At 37.6% G+C, this 23,911-nt stretch overlaps 1 protein-coding gene across 2 annotated transcripts in view; it reads right to left on the minus strand.

Moving 5' to 3' along the window:
* Tc2n (tandem C2 domains, nuclear) overlaps positions 1 to 23,911 on the minus strand; it is a 108,362-nt gene that overhangs the window by 27,684 nt on the left and 56,767 nt on the right. The window contains exons 8-9 of one of the 2 annotated variants that reach the window (XM_085830620.1): positions 17,175 to 17,291; positions 1,023 to 1,214 (exon numbers count right to left, since the gene is read on the minus strand). In XM_085830620.1, the coding sequence (XP_085686746.1) occupies positions 1,023 to 1,214; positions 17,175 to 17,291 (309 nt within the window). The remainder of the gene's footprint in view (positions 1 to 1,022; positions 1,215 to 17,174; positions 17,292 to 23,911) is intronic. The other variant, XM_085830621.1, reaches the window with a different exon arrangement.

The raw sequence follows: 23,911 nt of genomic DNA on the forward strand, positions 1-23,911 counted from the left end.
CTTATAAAGTTTAAGACTAAGAAAAACAAAAAAAAAAAAAAAAAAAAAAAAACCAAAGACTAATTTCTAAAAATGTTATCTGAACAGAGAAACTTTATAGTTAAATAATTAAGAATTTCTAAATACTTTAATGACATTTTCTGACTGGCTGAGAGAAGAAAATATCAGCTCTCAAAAGCTGAACAAACACTTTTTGTTTATAGCAATAACAATTTTTAAGAGTTAACTTAAAAAACACCCATGCTTGGTCCAAAAAAATGGTTCAATCTGGTGTTGCTAAGCCTGGTAAAAGAGTTTGATCCTCAGGACCTAAATAGTGAAGAGAATCAATTTCCCACAAGTTGTCCTCTGACCTCTCACACATGCTATATAGCCATACATACTCCTCTCTCAAATAGTACAAAAAATTTTTGCATAAAACAAAAACCTATTAAGATGAAAATAAATTTCATTCTGTGATGAGGATGGGGTATAGCTCAGCAGTAGAAAATGTGTTCAACATATGAGGTCCTGGACTCCATCTCTAGTATGGGAGGCACAGGAAGGACCCAATTACACTCTAACCAATTTGTGAACAGATATATAGCTTATCTAAAATTAAAACCATTTTTATTAATTCTACTTTACAGTAATCTCAAATTGCATATGGATTTTATGATTCATTCTTATTTTTCCTCAGTCCTTAGCTACTAAAATCTTTTAAAAATTATTTGAAGATATTTATATTTCATTATTATTACTTTCAGGATTGCTACTACTACAGTAAACATTAATGAAAAATGTGCTAGGAAAAGGTTCATGATGTTATTTTGAAGAAAATAAAGGAAGAAAAACGATTATATTAATGTTTTATAATTACTTCTAAAATATTATTTTTAAATAATATTGCTCTTTGAGAGCTTTCATAATCTTCCCACATATTCCAACATATATTCAAATTATCCTCCAACAAATGAAGGTTATTCAATAAACCATTTTAAAAGTGTCAGCTATGTCCATTATTAAATACTATTATCACTTACAGAAATCTTTGAAGGTGGTATTATTTCCAATGAGTAATCCATTTCCTGGGTACTAAGAGTTCTGAGTGAAAGAGAACACTCTCCAATGGTTTTCTTCTTGGGAGTCTGGGTTTGAATCTTAAATGCAAGTCTCACAGCTTGGAGATTTTGTAGTTTAATAGCAAATACAAATGTTTCCATAAATTCAATAGCCTTATAAAACAAGAAAATATTAAATATAAATACTTCATTATATACCTAAGAAAAGTATATAAAATATATTTTACAAGTATTTTAGACTGAGGGAAAGGAGATCCAGTGACGAGCCCAAATTGAGACCCATCTCAAGGGAGCTTCAAGACCTGACACTATTAATGATGCTATGATGTAATTACAGACAGGAACCTAGCATGGCTGCCCTCTGAGAGGCCCAACAAACATCTGACTGAGATAGAAGCATATACTTACACACAACAAATGGACTGCAGTCAAGGGCCTCTATGGTTGAATTAGGAAAAGGCTGGAAGAAGTTGAGGAGGGGAGCAACCCTATAGGAAGACCAGAAGTCTCAACTAACCCGTACTCCAGACATTGAGCCTCCAACCAAGCAACATATACTAGTTGGTTGGAGGCCCCCAACACATATACAGAAGAGGACTGTCTGGTCTGGCCTCAGTAAGGAAAGACATGCCTAACCCTCTCGAGAGACTTGAGGCCCCTAGGAGTAGGGAGGCCTGGCAGGGTATGGTGGTGTTATGTGTGTGGGATGTCAGGACATCCTCTTGAAGAGAGGGAGGAGGAGGAATGGGATGAGGAACTGTCAGAAGGTAGAACTGGAGGAGGATACTGACTGTAGTGAAAAAAAAGGTTAAAGATTAAAAAAGGATTAAAGATATTTTTTAAAATGAAAATGGAGTTCTTGTTTTACTGTATTACTTAGCTTCACAATTCATCCTTATTTTACTTAGAAATTAAGATCAATATTAATAATAACCTAATCAGAATACAGCTTTACCTTTTTGAAAATTAGACTATTTTCCTATCTTGGTTTTTTAATATACCTTTCTTGCTATTCATCACTTGATGAGAATGTTTCAAGAATTTCATATACAAGTTTACTAAGCATAAAAAAATTAAGGTGTTCACATAAAGAGAATTGAATTCTCTCTTTAAAAGAGTCAAAACACAAAATTGTTCTTTTCTATATATTTTCTTTTTACATCATTGGTGAAGCTTTTTCAAAAGTCAAGATATCTAATCAAATAGCAAATCTGATGGCTATTGTCTCCAAAGTTTCACAGATATTCAAATTTATATCTAATCAGACAGAATTATGTCTCTGTTGGCCTCCTAACCACTGAACTGCTTCTTTTATATTATCAAGCTATAGAGCTATACCAATAAAACACTACACATGAACTATTTAAAATCGTACACAGTGCAAGTGATAGTATACTTCACATTTTCCATAATAGGGAGCTCTCAAACCACTTGATATGTCAAAATAAATTTTGAAAATGAAAGAATCATGAAGGTATTTTTCCTAACTTTTTCTACGTTAACTTACTTTTATTTTAAAATCATAAAGTTGCTTAATTCAGAAAGTGTTCATCATTCCTCCAGAGTCATTTAGACTTTTTTCAGATTTTCTACTACTACTATATACAAAATTACCAACATTTTATATATGCTTTTGCTTCCATCTTAGATTATTTTCATGGAACATATTTCAAATAAAATATCTGTATTGCTAACTGTACATATTTTGAGTTTTTGATGTAAGTTACCAAAATAATTTCCCCAAATGTATGTTTTAGAGCAATGGTTTTAAACCTTCCTAATGTTGTGACCCTTTAATACAATTCCTTGTGTTATAATGACCCAACCATAAAATGTCTTTGCTACTTCATAACTGTAATATTGCCACTGTTATGAACCGTAATGTAAATATCTGATATGTAGGATATCTGATATGTGACTCCTAATGGGATCATGACCCACAGGTTGAGAATCACTGTTTTGGACTCATTAAAAGATAACTCCTGAGTGGAACTGGGTGGATTCTGAGGATCTGGGAGGAGTCAGAGAAGGAGAAAAGCATGATTAAAAAATATGAAATTTTTCTCAATAAAAAGTTTCTAATCATATTAAGTAAAAAATCAATATATATTTTATGGTAACTAATTAAAATGAATTTTCTTGAATTCTTAGAAACAAATTTTATTATTTTAGCATGACATGTTCATTTGAAAACTCTTTTCAGGACTAGAGAAATGGCTTAGTTATTAAGAGTGCAGACTGGCCTTCTGGTCCACACCTCATACCTACAGCAGCAGTCTTGGTTCTGCACACTATGCCCCACTCCTCAGATCTGCCTGCCTCCCAGGAGGCAGGCTCTAACCCAACACACACAGGTAAAACACATGACCACCCACTACTACCCTTCTGCTGGGGCCCCAGCAAACCTAGCTCCATGGCTGTGATTCACCCTGATGGAGCTTCATCTTCCTTCTGGTACACACCTATACCTGCAGCAGTCACAGATGAACACAGGGTGCCCCACCCCACAGCTCCACCAGCCTCCCAGGAGGCCTGCTCGAACATGAGACAAACAGCTCCAGCAGCTTCCAGGAAGCCTGCCCCAACCCAGGACACACATGCCAGCCAAAACCAGAGACAACCAGATAGTGAAAGGCAAGTACAAGAACATAATCAACAGAAGCAATAGCCCAGCTCTCCTGCTACAACAAGTCCTGGATATTCTAACACACCTGAAGAACAAGACCTTAAATCCCAACTCATGAAGAAGATGAAAGAGGATATTAATAATCCCTTCAAACAAACACAGGAAAATACAGTCAAACAGATAAAAGCCCTTAAAGAGAAAACAAAACCCTTAAAGAAATACAGGAAAATATAATCAAAAAAAGAAAAGAAAAGAAATAAAACAGCCCAAGACCTAAAAATGGAAATAGAAGCAAGAAAGAAAACACAAATGGAAGGAACCCTGGAGATGAAAAACCTAGGAAAGAGAGCAGGAACTACAGATCTAAGTATCACCAAAGAATGCAAGAGATGGAAGAATCTCAGGCATAGAAGATACCATAGAAGATATTGATATATTTTTATTGGTCAAAGAAAACACCAAATGTAAATGTAAAAAGTTCCTAACTCTAAACATGCAGGAAATTTGGGACACTATGAAGAGACCAAACCTAAGAATAATAGGAATAGAAGAGAGTGATTCCCAGTTCAAAGGGCCACAAAATATATTCAACAAAATCATAGAAGAAAACTTCTCTGGCCTAAAGAAAGAGATGGCTACAAAGGTACAAGAAGCCTACAGAACACAAAAAAAAAGATTGGACTAGAAAAGAAAATCCTCCCACCACATAATAACCAAAACACTAAATGTACATAACAAAGAAAGAATACTAAAAGCTGTAAGGGTAAAAGGCCAAGTAACATATAAAGTCAGATTTACCAGAATTACACCTGACTTCTCAACAGACTCTGAAATCCAGAAGGGCCTGGGCAGACGTCTTGCACTTTCTAAGAGACCACAGATATCAGCCCAGACTATTATAATGAGCAAAACTCTCAATCACCATAAATGAAGAAACAAATATATTCCATGACAAAACCAAATTTAAACAATATCTTTCTACTAATTCAGCCCTACAGAGGATTCTGAAAGGAAATTACACCCAAGAAAATACAAGAAATTAATCATGGGCCAACCTCTCCAAATCCCGCCAGGAGAGAGCTGGTCTTCCAGGAATTCTGACACAACTGAGAGCACAGGTAAAATCACCACTTCTGCTCTCAGGGACCCACCGGAGCCCTCAAAACACAGGAACCTAGGAGCAGCCTGAGATAGAATCCCTCCAGTTTCTATCTGCGCCCCAGAGATGACCCTGTGCCAAACTCTCCATACCCAAATCCCACCTGGGGAAAGCTAGTCTCCCAAGAGTGCTGACATGCCTGAGAGCACAGGTGAGAACACCACTTCTGCTCAAATTCCTGGCCCAAAAGGGACCTGCCCAGAGCCATCAGGACACAGGAACCAAGGAGCAGCCAGGGACAGAATCCTTCTGGTTTCCATCTGCACCCCAGAGCTGACTCTGTGCCACAGCTCTACATACCCAAATTCTGTCCAGAGAGAACTGTTCACTCAGTAGTGCTGACACACAGACTTACAGGAGGGACAAACCACAGTCAGAAACAGCAAGACCAGCTAAAACTAAAGATAACCAGATGATGAGAGGGAAGGGGAAGAACATAAGCAAAAGAAGCCAAAGCTAATTGGCATCATCAGAACCCAGTTCTCCTATCACAGCAAGCCCTGGATACCCCAACACACCAGAAAAGCAAGACTCTGATTTAACATATCTCATGATGGTGGTAGAGGACTTTAAGAAGGACATAAATAACTCCCTAAAAGAAATACATGAGAGGGGCTGGAGAGATGGCTCAGCAGTTAAAAGCACTGACTGCTCTTCCAGAGATCCTAGATTCAACTCCCAACAACCACACAGTGGCTCACAACCATCTGTAATGGGGTCCGATGCCCTTTTCTGGCACATCGGGAGATAGTGACAATGTACTCATATGAATAAAAATAAATAAATCTTTTTTTTTTTTAAGGAAAGAAATACAGGAGAACACAGGCAAAAAGGTGAATTCCTCAAAGAAGAAACACAAACCAAATCCAAGAACACATCAAAATGATCATTCACCATGACTGAGTAGGCTTCCTTCCAGGGATGCAGGGATGGTTCAATATAAGGAAATCCATCAACTTAATCCACTACACACACACATGCACACAAAAAAAAAAGCCATGATCATCTCATTAGATGCTGAGAAAGCCTTTGACAAAATTCAACATCCCTTCATGGTAAAAGACTTAGGGGTGAGATGGCTCAGTGGGTAAGAGCACCCGACTGCTCTTCCAAAGGTCCAGAGTTCAAATCCCAGCAACCACATGGTGGCTCACAACCATCCGTAATGAGATCTGGCGCCCTCTTCTGGAGTGTCTGAAGACAGCTACAGTGTACTTACATATAATAAATAAATAAATCTTAAAAAAAAAAAAAATACTTAGAAAGATCAGGAACTCAAGGCCCATACCTAAACATAGTAAAAGCAATATAAAGCAAACTAGTAACCAACATCAAACTAAACGGAGAGAAACTTTAAGCAATTCTACTAAAATCAGGGACTAGACAAGGCTGTTCACTCTCTCCCTACATATTCAATACAGTACTAGAAATCCTAGCCAGAGAAATTAGACAACAAAAGGAGGTCAAAGTGATGCAAATTGGAAAGGAAGAAGTCAAAATATCATCATTTGCTGATGATATGATAATACACTTAAGTGACCCCAAAAACTCCACCAGAGAACACCTAAACCTGATAAACGACTTCAGCAAAGTGGCTGGATGTAATATTAATTCAAACAAATCAGTAGCCTTCCTCTACTCGAAGGATAAAAAGGCTGAGGAAGAACATAAGGAAACGACACCCTTCACAATAGTCACAAATAATATAAAATTTCTTGCTGTGACTCTAACCAAACAAGTGAAAGATCTGTCTGGCAAGAACTTCAATTTCCTGAAGACAGAAATCAAAGATCTCAGAAGATAGAAAATCCTCTCATGGTCATGGATTGTCAGGATTAATACAGTAAAAATGTCCATCTTGCTGAAAGCAAACTCCAGATTCAATGCAATCCCCATCAAAATTCCTACTCAATTCTTCATAAACTTAAAAAGAGAATTTCTCAAATTCATTGGAATAACCAAAAACTCAAGATAGTGAAAACTATTCTCAAAAATAAAAGGATTTCTGAGGGAATCATCGGCCCTGACCTGAAACTATATTACAGAGCAACAGTGATAAAAACTGTATGGTATTGGTAGATCAATGGAATAGAATTGAAGACCCAGAAATGAAACCACACTCCTATGATCATTTGATCTTTGACAAAGGAGCTAAAACCATCCAGTGGAAAAGAGACAGCATTTTCAACAAATGGTGCTGGCTCAACTGTCGGTTACCATGTAGAAGAATGCAAATCGATCCATTCATATCTCCTTGAAAAAAGTTCAAGTCCAAGTGGATCAAGGACCTCTACATAAAACCAGATACACTTAAAGTGGGGAAGCACCTCAAACACATGGGCACAGGAGTAATTTTTCTGAACATAATACCAATGGCTTATGCTCTAAGATCAAGAATCCACAAATGGGACCTCATAAAATTGCGAAGCTTCTGTAAGGCAAAGGACACTGTCAATAGGATAAACGGCAACCAATAGACTGGGAAAAGATCTTTACCAATCCTACATCTGATAGAGAGCTAATATCCAATACATCTAAAGAACTCAAGAAGTTAGACCCCAGAGAACCAAATAACCCTTATCAAAAAATGGGGAACAGAGCTAAACAGGGAATTCTCAACTAAGGAAACTCGAATGGCCAAGAAACACCTAAAGAAATGTTCAACATCCTTAGTCATCAGGGTAATGCAAATCAAAACAACCCTGAGATTCCATCTCACACCAGTCAGAAGGGCTAAGATCAAAAACTCAGGGGACAGCAGATGTTGGCGAGGATGTGGAGAAAGAGCAACACTCTTCCATTGCCAGTAGGATTTCAACCTGGTATAACCACTCTGGAAATCAGTCTGGAAGTTCCTCAGAAAATTTGACATAGCATATGACATACTCCGACATGTGATAAGGACACATGCTCCACTATGTTCATAGCAGCTATAATTATAATAGCCAAAAGATGGAAATAACCCATATGTCCCTCATCAGAGGAATAGACACAGAAAATGTACATTTACACAATGGAGTACTACTCAGCTATTAAATACAATAACTCATGAAATTTGCAGGCAAATGGATGGATCTAGAAAATATCATCCTCAGTAAGGTAACTCAGTCACAAAAGAACATACATGGTATGTACTCACTGATAAGTGGATATTAGACAAAGAGCATGGAATACCCACAATACAAGTCAATGAAGCTCCAGAGGAAGGAAGACCTAAGAGTGCATGTTTCAGTCCTACTTAGAAGGGGTAACAAAATAATCAAGTGAAGTAGAGTGTGGGAGGGACTTGGGAGGAAGAGAGAAGTGGAGAGAAAAAAGAGGAGCATAATCAGGTAAGGGGGATGGAGGAAATGTACAGATCTTAAGGAAATTGAACAAAGGTATGTAGCAATGGGGGATGGGGAGCTGGGGGTAGCAATGAGAAAGTCCCAGATGCCAGGACCCTATGACGATGACATTAGCTAAAATATCCAACAAACGGGAGGGAGCACCTGTCAAGACTATATCCAGAGGTTAGGCATGGCCCCCTCCCCAGTTGAGGGGTGGGGCCATCCACCCATCTCCGAAATTTTAACCCAGAATTGCTCCTGTTTAAAGGATATACAGGGACAAAGAGTGGAGCAGAAACTGCAGGAAAGGCCATCTACAGACCGCCCCAACTGGGAATCCATCCCACATGCAGACACCAAATCCAGACACTATTGCAGATGCTAATAAGTGTTTGCTGACAGAAGCCTGATATAGCTGTCTCCTGAGAGGCTCTGCTAGATCCTGACCAATACAGATGCAGAGGCTTGCAGCAAACCATTGGACTAAGCACAAGAACTCCAATGGAGGAGTTACAGGAAGGACTGAAGGAGCTGAAAGGGCCTGATCTGGCATCAGTGGGAGGGGAAGTCCTGGTCCTGTGAAGGTTTGATGTCCCAGTGTAGAGGAATGTTAGGGCAGTGAGGCAGGAGTTGGTGGGTGGGTGGATAGGAGGGGGAGCACCCTCATAGAAGCAAGGTAATGGCGGGTGGGTTAGGGGTTTTGCAAAGGGGAAACCAGAAAAGGGGATAACATTTGAAATGCAAATAAATAGAATATCCAATTAAAAAAATTAATCATCTTAATCATCTTATACCAAAATTAAAAGAAAATCACACACACACACACAAACATGAGCATGTGTACACACATGTGTGTACACACATACACACAAACACACACTCCCACACACACAAACACATCTAACAACAAAAGAAAAGGATCTAACAATTATTGGTCATTAACAGTTCTCAACATGAGTGGATTCTATGCACCAATCAAAAGACACATGCTAACAAACTGGGTATGTGAACAGGATCCACCATTCTTCAGCATAAAGAAACATATCTCAGCAAAAATATAGACACTACCTCAGAGTAAAGAGCTGTAAAAAGATTTTCCAAGAAAAAAGATCTAAGAAAGAAGCAAGAATAGCCATTCTAATATCTCACAAAATAGACTTTCAACCAAAAGTTATCAAATGAGATGGGGAAGGACACTCCAAACTCATCAAAGGAAAAATCCACCAAGATGAAGTCTCAATTCAGAACATCTATTTCTCAAATAGGAACCCAATATATAAAAGAAACTTTACTAAAGTTCAAATCAACACACTGAACCACACACAATAATAGTGGGGACTTAAACTCTCCATTTTCAACAAAGGAAAGATCATAGAAACAGAAACTAAACAGAGAAACAAACTAACCAGTGTTATTAACCAAATGGATTTAACAGGTAGCCACAAAACATTTCATCAAAACAAAAACAATATACCTTTTCTTCAGCACCTCATGTATCCTTCTCCAAAACTAACCATACAACTGGGCACAAAGCAAACCTCAACGGATACAAGAAGACTGAAATAACCCCTTGCACTCTATCAGATCACCATGGATTAAGGTTGGACTTCAAAAAAAACAGAAACAACATAGAGCCCACATACTTGTGGAAACTGAACAAATTTCTGCTCAATGATCACTTTGTCAGGGAAGAAATAGAGAAATTAAAAACTTTCTAGAATTCAACGAAAATGAAGGCACAGCATACCCAAACCTTTGAGACACAATGAAAGCAATGCTAAGAGAAAAATTCATAGCACTAAGTGCCTTCATAGAGAAACTGAAGAGATCTCATAATACCACCTTAACAGCACACCTGAAAGTTCTACAGCAAAAAGAAGTAAATATACCCAAGAGGAGGAGACAGCAGGAAATAGTCAAACTCAGTGCTGAAATCAATCAATTTTAAACAAAGAAAACAATATAAAGAATCAACAAATCCAAGAGCTGCTTCTTTGAGAAAATCAACAAGACAAATTTTTAACTAATTAAAAGGCACAGAGACAACATTCAAATTAACAAAATAAAAAATGAAAAGGGAGACATAACAGAAACTGAAAAAACTCAAAGAACCATTAGGTCTTACTTCAAAAGACTTTACTCCACAAAATTGGAAAATCTAAACAAAATGGATGAGTCTCTAGACAGATACCACTTACCAAAGTTAAATCAAGATCAGGTAATCTATCCAAACAGTCTCGTAATCCCTAAGGAAATAGAAGCAGTCATTAAAAGTTTCCCAATCAAAAAGAACTCAGGGGCAGATGGCTTTAGAAAAGAGTTCTACTAGACTTTCAAAGAGCTAACACAAACACTCCTCAAACTATTCCACAAATTGAAACAGAAAGAATATTACCAAACTCATTGTATGAGGCCACTATTACTCTGATATCTACACTACACAAAGACACAACAAAGAAAGAGAACTTCAGATCAATTTCACTTATGAACATTGACACAAAAATACTCAATAAAATTCTTTCACACTGAATTCAAGAACACATCAAAAGCATCATTCACCATGATCAAGTAGGCTTCATGCCAGGGATGCAGAGATGGCTCCTTATATGAAAAATCATCAATATAATGTACTATAAAAACAAACAAAGAAAAAAACCACATTATCATTTCATTAGATGCTGAAAAGCCTTGGACAAAAACCATCTCCATTCATGAGAGTCTTGGAGAGATAATGGATTCAAGGCACATATCTAAATATAATAAAAGCAATACACAGCAAGCCAATAGCCAACACCAAATAAATCGAGAAAAGCTTGAAGCAATCACACCAAAATAGGGACAGGACAAGGCTGCTTACTCACTCCTGATCTATTAAATATAGTACTTGAAATTCTAGCTAGAACAATAAGACAACAAAAGGAGTTCAAGAGCATGAAAATTGGAATGGAAGAAGCCAATGTATCACACTATACAAGGTTGATATAATAGTGTACATAAGCGATCCCCAAAACTCTACCAGAGGACTCCTATAGCTGATAAAACACCTTCAGCAAAGTGGCCAGACACAAAATTAACAAAGAAATCAGTAGCCCTTCTCTATACAAGTGATAAATGGGCTGAGACAGAAGTTAAAAAATCAGTACCCTTCACAATAGCCACAAAGAACATAAAATACCTTGGTGTAACTCTACTAACCAAGCAAGTGAAAGACCTATATGACAAGAACTTCAAATCCTGAAGAAAAAACTGAGGAAAATATCAGAGGATGGAAAGATCTCCCTTACTAATGAATGAATAGGACTAACATAGCAAAAATGGTCATCTTTTTTTTAATATATTTTATTACGTATTTTCCTCAATTACATTTCCAATGCTATCCCAAAAGTCCCCCATACCCTCCCCCCTCTCCCCCATTTCCCTACCCACCCATTCCCATTTTTTTTTTTTTTTTTTTTTTTTGGCCCTGGCGTTCCCCTGTACTGGGGCATATAAAGTTTGTGTGTCCAATGGGCCTCTCTTTCCAGTGATGGCTGACTAGGCCATCTTTTGATACATATGCAGCTAGAGTCAAGAGCTCCGGGGTACTGGTTAGTTCATAATGTTGTACCACCTATAGGGTTGCAGGTCCCTTTAGCTCCTTGGGTACTTTCTCCAGCTCCTCCATTGGGAGCCCTATGATCCATCCACTAGCTGACTGTGAGCATCCACTTCTGTGTTTGCTAGGCCCCGGCATAGTCTCACAAGAGACAGCTATATCAGGGTCCTTTCAGCAAAATCTTGCTAGTGTATGCAATGGGGTCAGCGTTTGGAAGCTGATTATGGGATGGATCCCTGGGTATGGCAGTCTCTAGATGGTCCATCCTTTCGTCACAGCTCCAATCTTCCATGGATGTTTTGTTCCCAATTATAAGAAGGGGTACAGTGACCCCACTTTGGTCTTCATTCTTCTTGAGTTTCATGTGCTTAGCAGATTGTATTATATATCTTGGGTATCCTAAGTTTTGGGCTAATATCCACTTATCAGTGAGTACATATTGTGTGAGTTCTTTTGTGATTGTGTTACCTCACTCAGGATGATGCCCTCCAGGTCCAACCATTTGGCTAGGAATTTCATAAATTCATTCTTTTTAATAGCTGAGTAGTACTCCATTGTGTAAATGTACCACATTTTCTGTATCCATTCCTCTGTTGAGGGGCATCTGGGTTCTTTCCAGCTTCTGGATATTATAAATAAGGCTGCTATGAACATAGTGGAGCATGTGTCCTTCTTACCAGTTGGAACATCTTCTGGATATATGCCCAGGAGAGGTATTGCTGGATCCTCCGGTAGTTCTATGTCCAATTTTCTAAGACTGATTTCCAGAGTGGTTGTACAAGCTTGCAATCCCACCAACAATGGAGGAGTGTTCCTCTTTCTCCACATCCTCGCCAGCATCTGCTGTCACCTGAATTTTTGATCTTAGCCATTCTGACTGGTGTGAGGTGGAATCTTAGGGTTGTTTTGATTTGCATTTCCCTAATGATTAAGGATGTTGAACATTTTTTCAGGTGCTTCTCAGCCATTCAGTATTCCTCAGGTGAGAATTCTTTGTTCAGTTTTGAGCCCCATTTTTTAATGGGGTTATTTGACTTTCTGGAGTCCACCTTCTTGAGTTCTTTATATATATTGGATATTAGTCCCCTATCTGATTTAGGATAGGTAAAGATCCTTTCCCAATCTGTTGGTGGTCTTATTGACGGTGTCTTTTTCCTTGCAGAAGCTTTGCAGTTTCATGAGGTCCCATTTGTCAATTCTTGATCTTACCGTGCAAGCCATTGATGTTCTGTTCAGGAATCTTTCCCCTGTGCCCATATCTTCAAGGCTTTTCCCCACTTTCTCCTCTATAAGTTTCAGTGTCTCTGGTTTTATGTGAAGTTCCTTGATCCACTTAGATTTGACCTTAGTACAAGGAGATAGGAATGGATCGATTCGCATTCTTCTACATGATAACAACCAGTTGTGCCAGAACCATTTGTTGAAAATGCTGTCTTTCTTCCACTGGATGGTTTTAGCTCCCTTGTCAAAGATCAAGTGACCGTAGCTATGTGGGTTCATTTCTGGGTCTTCAATTCTATTCCATTGGTCTACTTGTCTGTCACTGTACCAGTACCATGCAGTTTTTATCACAATTGCTCTGTAGTAAAGCTTTAGGTCAGGCATGGTGATTCCACCAGAGGTTCTTTTATCCTTGAAAAGAGTTTTTGCTATCCTAGGTTTTTTGTTATTCCAGATGAATTTGCAGATTGCTCTTTCTAATTCCTTGAAGAATTGAGTTGGAATTTTGATGGGGATTGCATTGAATCTATAGATTGCTTTTGGCAAGATAGCCATCTTTACAACGTTGATCCTGCCAATCCATGAGCATGGGAGATCTTTCCATCTTCCGAGATCTTCTTTAATTTCTTTCTTCAGACACTTGAAGTTTTTATCATACAGATCTTTCACTTCCTTAGTTAGATTCATGCCAAGATATTTTATATTATTTGTGACTATTGAGAAGGGTGTTGTTTCCCTAATTTCCTTCTTAGCCTGTTTATCCTTTGTGTACAAAAAGGCCATTGACTTGCTTGAGTTAATTTTATATCCAGCTACTTCACCGAAGCTGTTTATCAGGTTTAGGAGTTCTCTGATGGTCTTAGGGTCACTTATATATACTATCATATCATCTGTAAAAAGTGATATTTTGACTTCATCTTTTCCAATTTGTATCCCTTTGATCTCCTTTTGTTGTCGAATTGCTCTGGCTAGGACTTCAAGTACAATGTTGAATAGGTATGGAGAAAGTGGACAGCCTTGTCTAGTCCCTGATTTTAGAGGGATTGCTTCAGGCTTCTCACCATTTACTTTGATGTTGGCTACTGGTTTGTTGTAGATTGCTTTTATCATGGTTAGGTATGGGCCTTGGATTAAAAATGGTCATCTTACCAAGAGGAATGTTCAGATTCAATGTAATTCCCATCAAAATTCCAACATAATTATTTTATATACCTTCAAAGAGCAAGCTCAACTTCATATGGAAAAACAAAATAGCCAGAATAGGCAAAAAAAAAAAAAAAAAATCACCACCATCCCTGATCTCAGGACGTTCTACACAGCAATAGTGATTAAAACAACAACAACAACAACAAAGCATGTATGGTACTGGTACAGAAACAGACAGGGTGATCAATAGAAAAGAATCAAAGACCCACACACCCACGGACACTTGATTTTCAACAAAGGAGCCAAAACCAAACAATGGGGGTAAAAAGAAAGCATCTTCAAAAAAATGGTGCTGGATGACTGCTCATTGATGAATGCAAATAGATCCATATTTATCACCCTACAGAAAACTCAAGTCCTAGTGGATCAAGGACCTCAACATAAAACCAAACACACTGACTCCTGTTAGTATTATTAGACTATTAGAGAGAGTGATAGCCTTGAATGCATTGGTACAGAACACATTTTCCTGAACAGAACACCAATAACTTAGTTCCTAAGATCAATTAACTGATAAATGGGAACTAATGAAATTGAAAAGCTTCTTTATTGTAAAGGACACTATCAACAGGACAAAATGGCAGCCTACAGCTTAGAAAAAAAGATTTTCACTAACCCTTCATCCAAAAGAGGGCTAATATCCAAAATATATAAAGAACTCAAGAAGCTAGACACCAAAAAACCAAATAACCCAATTAAAAACTGGAGTACATAAGTAAACAGAGCATTCTCAAAAGAGGAATAGTAAATCTGTGAGAAGCACTTAAAGAAATGTACTTAGTCATCAGGGAAATGCAAAGCACTCTTGAGATTCCATCATACTCATCAGAATGACTAGGATCAAAAACTCAAGGGGTTATGGAGAAAGGGGAACACTCCTTTATTGCTGGTGGGAGTGCAAACTTGTACAACCACTCTGGAAATCAATCTAATGGTTTCTTATAAAATTGGAAATAGTTCTAACTGAAAGCTATACCACTCCTGGGCATATACCCAAAAGATGTTCTACCATACCACAAGGACACGTGCTTCCCTATGCTCATAGCACCTTTATTTGTAATAGCCAGAAACTAGGAACAACCCAAATACCCCTCAATTGAAGAATGGATACAGAAAATGAGGTTGATTTACACAGTGGAATACTATTCAGCTGTTAAAAGTAAGGACATCATGAATTTTGCAGGCAAATGGATGGAACTAGAAAATATCCTGAGTGAGGTAACCCAGACTCCAAAGTACTTGCATAGCATGTACTCACTGATAAGTGGATATTAATTATAAAGTACATGATATACCCCACAGGCCCAAATAAGTTAAACAAGTTTGAAGGCCCAAGCAAGGAAGCTTGAATCATACTTAGAAAGGGAAGCAAAATAATCATAGGAGGTAGAGGGAAGGCTGGTTCATTGTGGGAGAGGGTAGGGTGAAAGGAATTGGGACACAGGGTCAGGAGTTGGGAGAGAGCAGAAGAGAGGCCGGAGGGTCAGAAGAATGAATGGAAATCTGTAGCTGCTGGTGGTAGGAGTGGAGGAGAGAATCTCTAGGAAGTCCCAGAGACCTGGGAGCCTCCTGGGAGGCTCCTAAGGAGTCCATGCGAATGACCTTAAGCCAACAGTAGGAACATGGAACATTAAAAAGTCACTTCCTGTAGCCAAGCAGGAACTCCAGTAGAGTGATAAGGACACCAATTCATCCACCAAACTTTCAACCCAAAATTTGTCCTGTCTAAACGAAATGTAGGGATGGAGTAGAAACTTAAGGAAAGGTCCAACAATAACCTGCCCAACTCAAAAACTGATCCATGGGCAACCACCAGTCTCTGACACTATTAATGATACTCTGTTGTGCTTACAGATAGGAACCTAGCATAACTGTCCTCTGAGAGACTTCACCCCGCAGTGGGCTGAAACAGATACAGATATCTACTGCCAAACACTGGATGAGGGTCAGAGACACTAATGAAAGAGCTGGGGGAAGAATTGAAGGTCCTGAAAAGGAAAGGGAACCCCACAGGAAAACCAACAGAGTCAACTAACTTGGACTCCTAGAGCTCTTTGAGACTGAGCCACCAACCAAAGAACATACATGAGCTGCAATGAGGCCCCAACACATATACAGCAGACATGTGTCTCATTCTCCCTGGCTGCTGTGTCTGTCCTCAGTAGGAGAACATAAGCCTAACCTGGCAGAGACTTGATGAACCAGGGTGGGGAGGATATCCAGGGGGTCACACCATCCTACAGGTGAAGCGGGGAGACACACTGTGAGGGAAGGGCTAGGAGGGGGAACAGCTTTGGGGATGTAAACATGTGTGTGTGTGTGTGTGTGTGTGTGTGTGTGTGTGTGTGTGTGCGCGCGTGCCTATGTGTAATACAGAGTGCATACTGTTTTGCAGTGGACCTGAGTTCAAGTCCCAGCATCCATTTCAGGTGGCTTGAACCACCTGTTATCTCCAGCTTGACGAGATACAATCCTCTGGCTTCAATGTGCATTTACACTTAAATATAAAGGATTTTAAATATCTTTTTTTTAAATATCATTTCATTTGTATGTAAAAACTTAACTTTTAAACATATCAAATGACAATAATGAGCATGTCTTTAAATTAACATGAAACAATCTATAAAACAAAACTGAGGGTAATAAACATAGTTATAATAATTGGAAGATTTTGATAAAGAGATTAACTACAATTTTGCAATGACTTTTGAAAATCAAAAAGTTGTTGGGAGCAAGTACAGTAAAGAAGTTTCTTACTTATTGCTAATCTTCTATATTTTCTAGTAATTAAGATTTTTTAACTAATCTACTATTAAACAAAATAGCAAATACTCATGATTTAAAAATATCTTTTAAAAGCAAAAGTACATCATTTTAGCTTGTCCAAATTAAAACACTTTCTTATTCTCACATTTTACATAAATAAAAGTAACTAATAAGAGAAGAGTGAAAAATTCAAACACAAAGAGCCACTTACATTGGAACCTTCTTTGGCTGAAGATTTAAAATGCACTGGTTTGGACAATGTTAAAATTCCTTTTATAGAAATTGTGGGAGTGTCTCCATAACTAGAGGGCCAACTTATACCTCTGCACTTTAAAAAGAAGAAATCATAAGTTAAGTTTTACAAAGGACTCTGACAACACAAATATATGATATACTTATTGAGTTAGTAACTTTTCTGAAGCAAGATCTGTTTATATAGCCCTGGTTGTTTTGAAACTTGTAATGAATACCAATCTGGCCTCAGAGACCCACCTGCCTCTGCCTCCAGAGTGTTGGGATTACAGGTATGAGCCACCATGCCCTACTGAATTAATTATTTTTAGTTAAAATTTTAAATAAATTTTAGAATACTAAGATTTCACACTTCATCCACATTAACATGTTGACATTTTCCTTCATGATATTTTCATATATTTTTGTCTTAGTTGCTCACTCTTCTTCTATTCCTCTCCTTGCCCTGCCTCTCACTTGTTCCCAATTGTCGTCTTCTAGCTTTCAAGTAACAAGTATTCCATTATCATCCCGATGCCCCTTCCTTAAAAACTCTTCTCCATAACAAATAATGAAAAAATAATATGCAACGTCCATCCCCTTCATGTTCCTCTAATTTCCTGATTTATGTACATATAAGTACAAATATAAAAATTAAAGGGAGGGTCAACATATGAAAGAGAACTTGCAATATTCTTGTGAGTTGTGTTTATCTCACTTGTTAAATTTCCAGATCTATCCATTTTCCTGAAATATTCATAATTTAATTTATATAGCTAAATAAAATTCTATTGTGTATATGTGCCACATTTTCATTATAAATTCATATGTTAATGGACATCTAGGCTGATTTAATTTCCTTTCTATTATAAATAGTAAAACAATAAACATGAATGTGCAAGTATATCTACAATGAGATTTATAAACCTTTGAGTATATGCTTAGAAATAGAGTCCTGTAGTAGTATTTTTAGGTTTTGGGGAAATTTGTTTCTAGTTTTTGTTGTGAAAAGATGCAGGAAATCTGCCTCTGCACTTTCCCACTGCTCGCACAGTTAGAGCTCCCCTTCCCCCCTTTTCCCAGCATAGATGCCTCTGGCCTTTTGTAGAGGGCAAAAAGAGAGGGCCCAACCTGGCACCGGATTATTGCAATTCCCTTTTTCATGGTGGCACTCCTTTCCCCCTAACAACCCTCCCCCAGGGGTGGGGGGAGTGGTAGATGCCAGCCTTAGGAACAGACAAAAGGTAACATATCAGCCTCTGTGAAACCAAGGCTGACACTCTCCTTGATAGATAACCAACTTTTCTCCACTGCAGATGGCTCCTGTCCTTGAAGGGAAGAAGGACCAAATGGCCTTGAAATGATAAGTGGTCCATACTTGGACAATGAGAGAAGGGCAATGAAGTGTTCCCAGACAGCTGTGACAGTTTGTAAAAAATGCACCAGCTCCTGATAGCACCATAAAGCTACTTCCCAGGCGGTGTGGATGGGCCTGGTGCTGTTTGTATGTTGATGCCAATTCTGCTCTCCTAGAAGGGGTTGTGGACAAGGAGTGAGTCATACTCAGGTGACTTCTTGTGAACCAATCCCTTAATGAGTAAAGTAGCCAATCGCTGGGCAAGTAGGTGGCACTTCCAGGTTGGATGCAGGACGAGACGAAGCAGGAGAGAGGTCATTTTTGGATGGGGAGAGCATGAAGATAAGATGTAATTACAAGTGTCTCCCAGTTTCAATGGCGGATCCTTCAGGATTTAGATTTAATAAGGCTTACAGATTAGGATTTTAGTTGTTGTGCCCAGCAATTGAGTTACCTTTGTTTCTGAACTAAGTCTGTGGTGTTTTTCTTCACTCAGTGGTTCGATTGGGCTCAAGAAAGAAAGGTACCTTTGCCAAATGTGCACCACAAAAGCTGCAGGGGATGGGGGTGGGGGTTGAAGCATTGGACTGGCCTGGTAGGGACCTGCCAGTGGCACCTTAAGAGAGCTGGCTGGGTGGAGACATTTGGGGGATCTTGGGACCAGTCTCTCCATGAGATAAGAACAGGCAGGCCAGTCCACCAGAGTGGAGAGTAGCAAGGCATAGTCCTGTAACTTGCCATCCTATTTTAATATTTTCCGCAACACCCAGGTCAGAAGGGTCCCCCTCCCTGCTGCACAGTTCTGCCCTGCTGTCTGAACAAACGTTATCAGGTTTAAAGAATGGCTTCCCCTGGTCACCTCCCCAGTCACATAACCCCAAAGTCCAAAGATCCCTGATTATGCATGTGTGTGTATAAATAGGCCAAGCCCCTGGACATGGGCATCGCATTCCTAACCTGAGCAGTGGGAAAGGCTTGAAAGGCAGGTCTGACTCCTAAATAAAGGCTCTCTTTATTATTACATTGGACTTGCACTTCCTGGTGATCTTCTGGGGTTCCTGAAAACCAGGGCTAACAGTTGGTTTGTTCATATTTTTGGTTTTGGTGTTTGGGTTTTTGTTTTGTTTTCTAATTTAGACATTTCCACAATGATTTCCATAGTGGTTACGCCAGTTTACACTCTCACAAAAGGTTTCTTTCTCTAATACCCTCACCAGTATTTGTTGTCATTTGTCTTTTGATGATAACCATTCTGACTAGAATGAAATAAGATCTCAAAGAAGTTTTAATTTGTATTTACCTGGGAATACTGAACATTCTTTTTTTACTAAATTCCTTAATAGTTAGATCAATATATATATATATATACATGCAATCATATATATTGAATAAATTATAAATTATACATATAGAGTGAATATATAGATATATATATCCATGTGTGTGTGTGTGTATATATATATATATATATATATACACATATATATATATGAATGAATTGGAACTTTCTACCAATAAAGCTTTTGTATCTCACTATTAAAGTGTATTTTAAAATAAAAGTAAACTTTGCTATAATACTGCATAAAATATATGAGGAATATTTAAGACATACTCTGTCTTTATGATATAAATTTTGATCTCAGTGGTACTAACTAAATGAAGTCTGAAGAATGAATTAAAGATAAATTTAAAAAAAAGGAAATTACTCCTGTCACATAATAGTCAAAATGCCAAAAGCACAAAACAAAGAAAGAATATTAAAAGCAATAAGGGAAAGGTCAAGTAACATAAAAAGGCAGACCTATCAGAATTACATCATACTTATCACCAGAGACAATGAAAGCTAGAAGATCCTGGGCAGATGTTATACAGACACTAAGAGAACACAAATATCAGCCCAGGCTACTATAACCAACAAAACTCTAAATTACCAAAGATGGAGAAACCAAGATATTCCATGATAAAACCAAATTTACACAATATCTTTCCACAAATCCAGCCCTTCAAAGGATAATACATGGAAAATGCCAACACAAGAAGGTAAACTACACCCTAGAAAAAGCAAGAAAGTAATCTTCTTTCAACAAACCCAAAAGAAGATAGCCACACAAACATAAAAATAACATCAAAACTAACAGGAAACAACAATCACTATTCCTTAATATCTCTTAGCATCAATGGACTCAATTCTCCAATAAAAAGACATAGACTAACAGACTGGATACGTAAACAGGACCCAGCATTTGTTGCATACAGGAAATGCACTTCAGTGTTAAAGACAGATGTTACCTCAGAATAAAGGGCTGGAAAACAATTTCCCAAGAAACAAGCTGGAGTAGCCATTCTAATACCAAATAAAAGCAACTTTCATCCAAAGGATAAGGAAGGACACTACATACTCATCAAAGGAAAAATCTACAAAGAAGAACTCTCAGTTCTGAATATCTATGCTCTAAATGCAAGGCCACCCACATTCATAAAAGAAACTTTACTAAAGCTCAAAGCTCACATTGCACCTCATACAATAATAGTGGAGACTTCAATATCCCACTCTCATCAATGGACACATCATAGAAACACAAACTAAACATAAACACATTGAAACTAACATAAGTTATGGACCAAATAGACTTAACAGGTATCTATGGAACAAAGCATTATAAAACAAAAGAACATACCTTCTTCTCATCACCTCATGGTACCTTCTCCAAAATTGACAACATAATTGGCCAACACATAGAAGAAGATTGAAATAAGCCCATGCATCCTATCAGATCACCACGAACTAACGCTGGTCTTCAATAGCAACAAAAACAACAGAAAGCCTATATACCCATGGAAGCTGAACAATATTCTATTCAATGATAAATTGGTCAAGAAAGAAAGAAAGAAAGAAAGAAAGAAAGAAAGAAAGAAAGAAAGAAAGAAAGAAAGAAAGAAAGAAAGAAAGAAGAGAAAGAGAGAAAGAGAGAAAGAGAGAAAGAGAGAAAGAGAGAAAGAGAGAAAGAGAGAAAGAGAGAAAGAGAGAAAGAGAGAAAGAGAAAGAGAGAGAGAGAGAGAGAGAAAGAGAGAAAGAGAGAAAAGAGAGAAAGAGAGAAAGAGAGAAAGAGAGAAAGAGAGAAAGAGAGAAAGAGAGAAAGAGAGAAAGAGAGAAAGAGAGAAAGAAAGAAAGAAAGAAGTTAAAGACTTTTTAGAATTTAATGAAAATGAAGGCACAACATACCCAAACTTATGGATACAATGAAAGCAGTGCTAAAAGGAAAACTCATAGCTCTTAGTGCCTCCTAAAGACACTGGAGAGAGCATACACTAGCAGCTTGATAGCACACCTGAAATCTCTAGAACACAAAGAAGCAGATACACCCAAGAGGAGTAGAGAGTAGGAAATAAATTCATGGCTGAAATCAACCAAGTAGAAACAAAAAGAACTATACAAAGAGTCAACAAAACGAGGAGTTGTTTCTTTGAGAAAATCAACAAGATAGATAAACCCTTAGCCAGACTAACTAGAGGGCACAGAGACAGTATCCAAATTAACAAAATCAAAAATGAAAAGGGAGATATAACAACAGAAACTGAGGAAATTCAAAAAAGACATCAGATACTACTAAAACAGACTATATTCTTCAAAACTGGATAATCTGGATGAAATGGACATTTTTCTAGACCGAAACCAAATACCAAAGTTAAACCAGGATCAGATAACCATCTAAAAAGTCTCATGACTGCTAAAGAAATAGAAGCAGTCATTAAAAGTCTCCTAACCAAAAAGCCCAGGACCAGATGGGTTTAGTGCAAAATTCTATCAGACCTTCAAAGAAGACCTATTACCAATACTCTTCAAACTATTCCACAAAATAGAAACAGAAGGAGCACTACCCAGTTCATTCTATGAAGCCACAGTTACACTGAGTATTCTTCTTTGGAGATGGAACAGTTTTTGTCTAATCAGGAACTTGTCACAATTTCCTTTCATAGAGGACTTCATAAGAGATTTTTTTCTACTTCTATCATGTTTAATGTTCCAAATAAATTTTTAAAACTTGTTCAGTGCATATTACTTTAGCTTCAGAAGATATCATGTATATTTAAGAGGCATTCAACTATTATAAATTATTTCGATGACTTAAAAATGTCAATACTAAGTTATATATTTTAAAATAAATTTTATTAGTTTAATAAACAAATAAAATTTTTAAAAGATTATAAAAATAAAAATCCAGTATGATGGCAGAAGAAAGAGAAAGAGAGACACAGAGAAAGACAAAGAGACAGAGATACATAAAGACAGAGACAGGCAGTGACAGATACACTGCCAGAGACAAAGAGGGAGGAGGAAAAATAAAATGAATGTAAGAAAGACAAGCACCACCTGCTCTTCCTTTGATGTGGAAACTAAAGACAATATAAACCTGACTATATGACTAATTGTAATGATAACTGAGTTTAGGAGATGAGAGGTAAAGTAATTCTGTATTCCAATGCATTTTCTGTATATCTGTTAGACTGTAACACTGATTCTTGCAAATTTATATAATGATACAAATTCCCCAAAATAAAGTATTTTTGACATACGTCCCTTCCTCGTATTTAAAATTGTTTTACAGCCTGGGAGCTAGGACAATTATTCATGTCCTTAATCTTTTGGAATCTGTATTATTTTTAATTTCAAACTCTTCCTGACAATATGAACCAAAAAAATAAATAGAACATGTCACAGATGTCATAAATTACACAATAATGTCCAAATCTTCTATGGCATCAAAATAAAAGATGTTAATTTGTCCATTACATGTAGTTTTGATCAAGATATATTCATAGATATATACATAGCACACATCTACTCTCCATTATAAGAGGTGTAGTATCAGAAGAAACCCCCCACCAACTTTGGCTACTCAAACAGGGGCAACAGTAGGTAGAACTGCATATGTCTGCATCTACAAATCCACAACCCCCAAGAATTATCTTAAAATGAATTATCCTTTTGTATTTCTCCTTTCAAGGGCTATCAGTTAAGTTCTTAGATCATTTGTTTGGCAGTCTGGGGGTTTTGGTGTTTCATGCTTTCAGTTCTTTCTATATTCTAGATATTAACTCCTTGTCTAAAGTAGAACTGGCAAAGATTTTCTCCTATTCTGTAGGCTGTACATTCACTCTGCTGACAGTTTCCTTGCTATTCAGAAATTATTAAATTTCCTGAAATTCCACTTGTTAATCTCTGGGTTGGATATTTTGTTAATTTCCTGTGCTTTAGAGTTCTAATCAAAAAGTTTTCACCTATGCCTATATCTTGAATTGCTTTTCCTGTTTCCTTCCAGCAGTTTCAGTGTTAAACACTTTATTAAACACTCTTTCCT

This window comes from Mus caroli, unplaced genomic scaffold (assembly GCF_978045245.1).
Source record: "Mus caroli unplaced genomic scaffold, Mus_caroli_1 scaffold_14, whole genome shotgun sequence".
NCBI classification, from domain to species: Eukaryota; Metazoa; Chordata; class Mammalia; order Rodentia; family Muridae; genus Mus; species Mus caroli.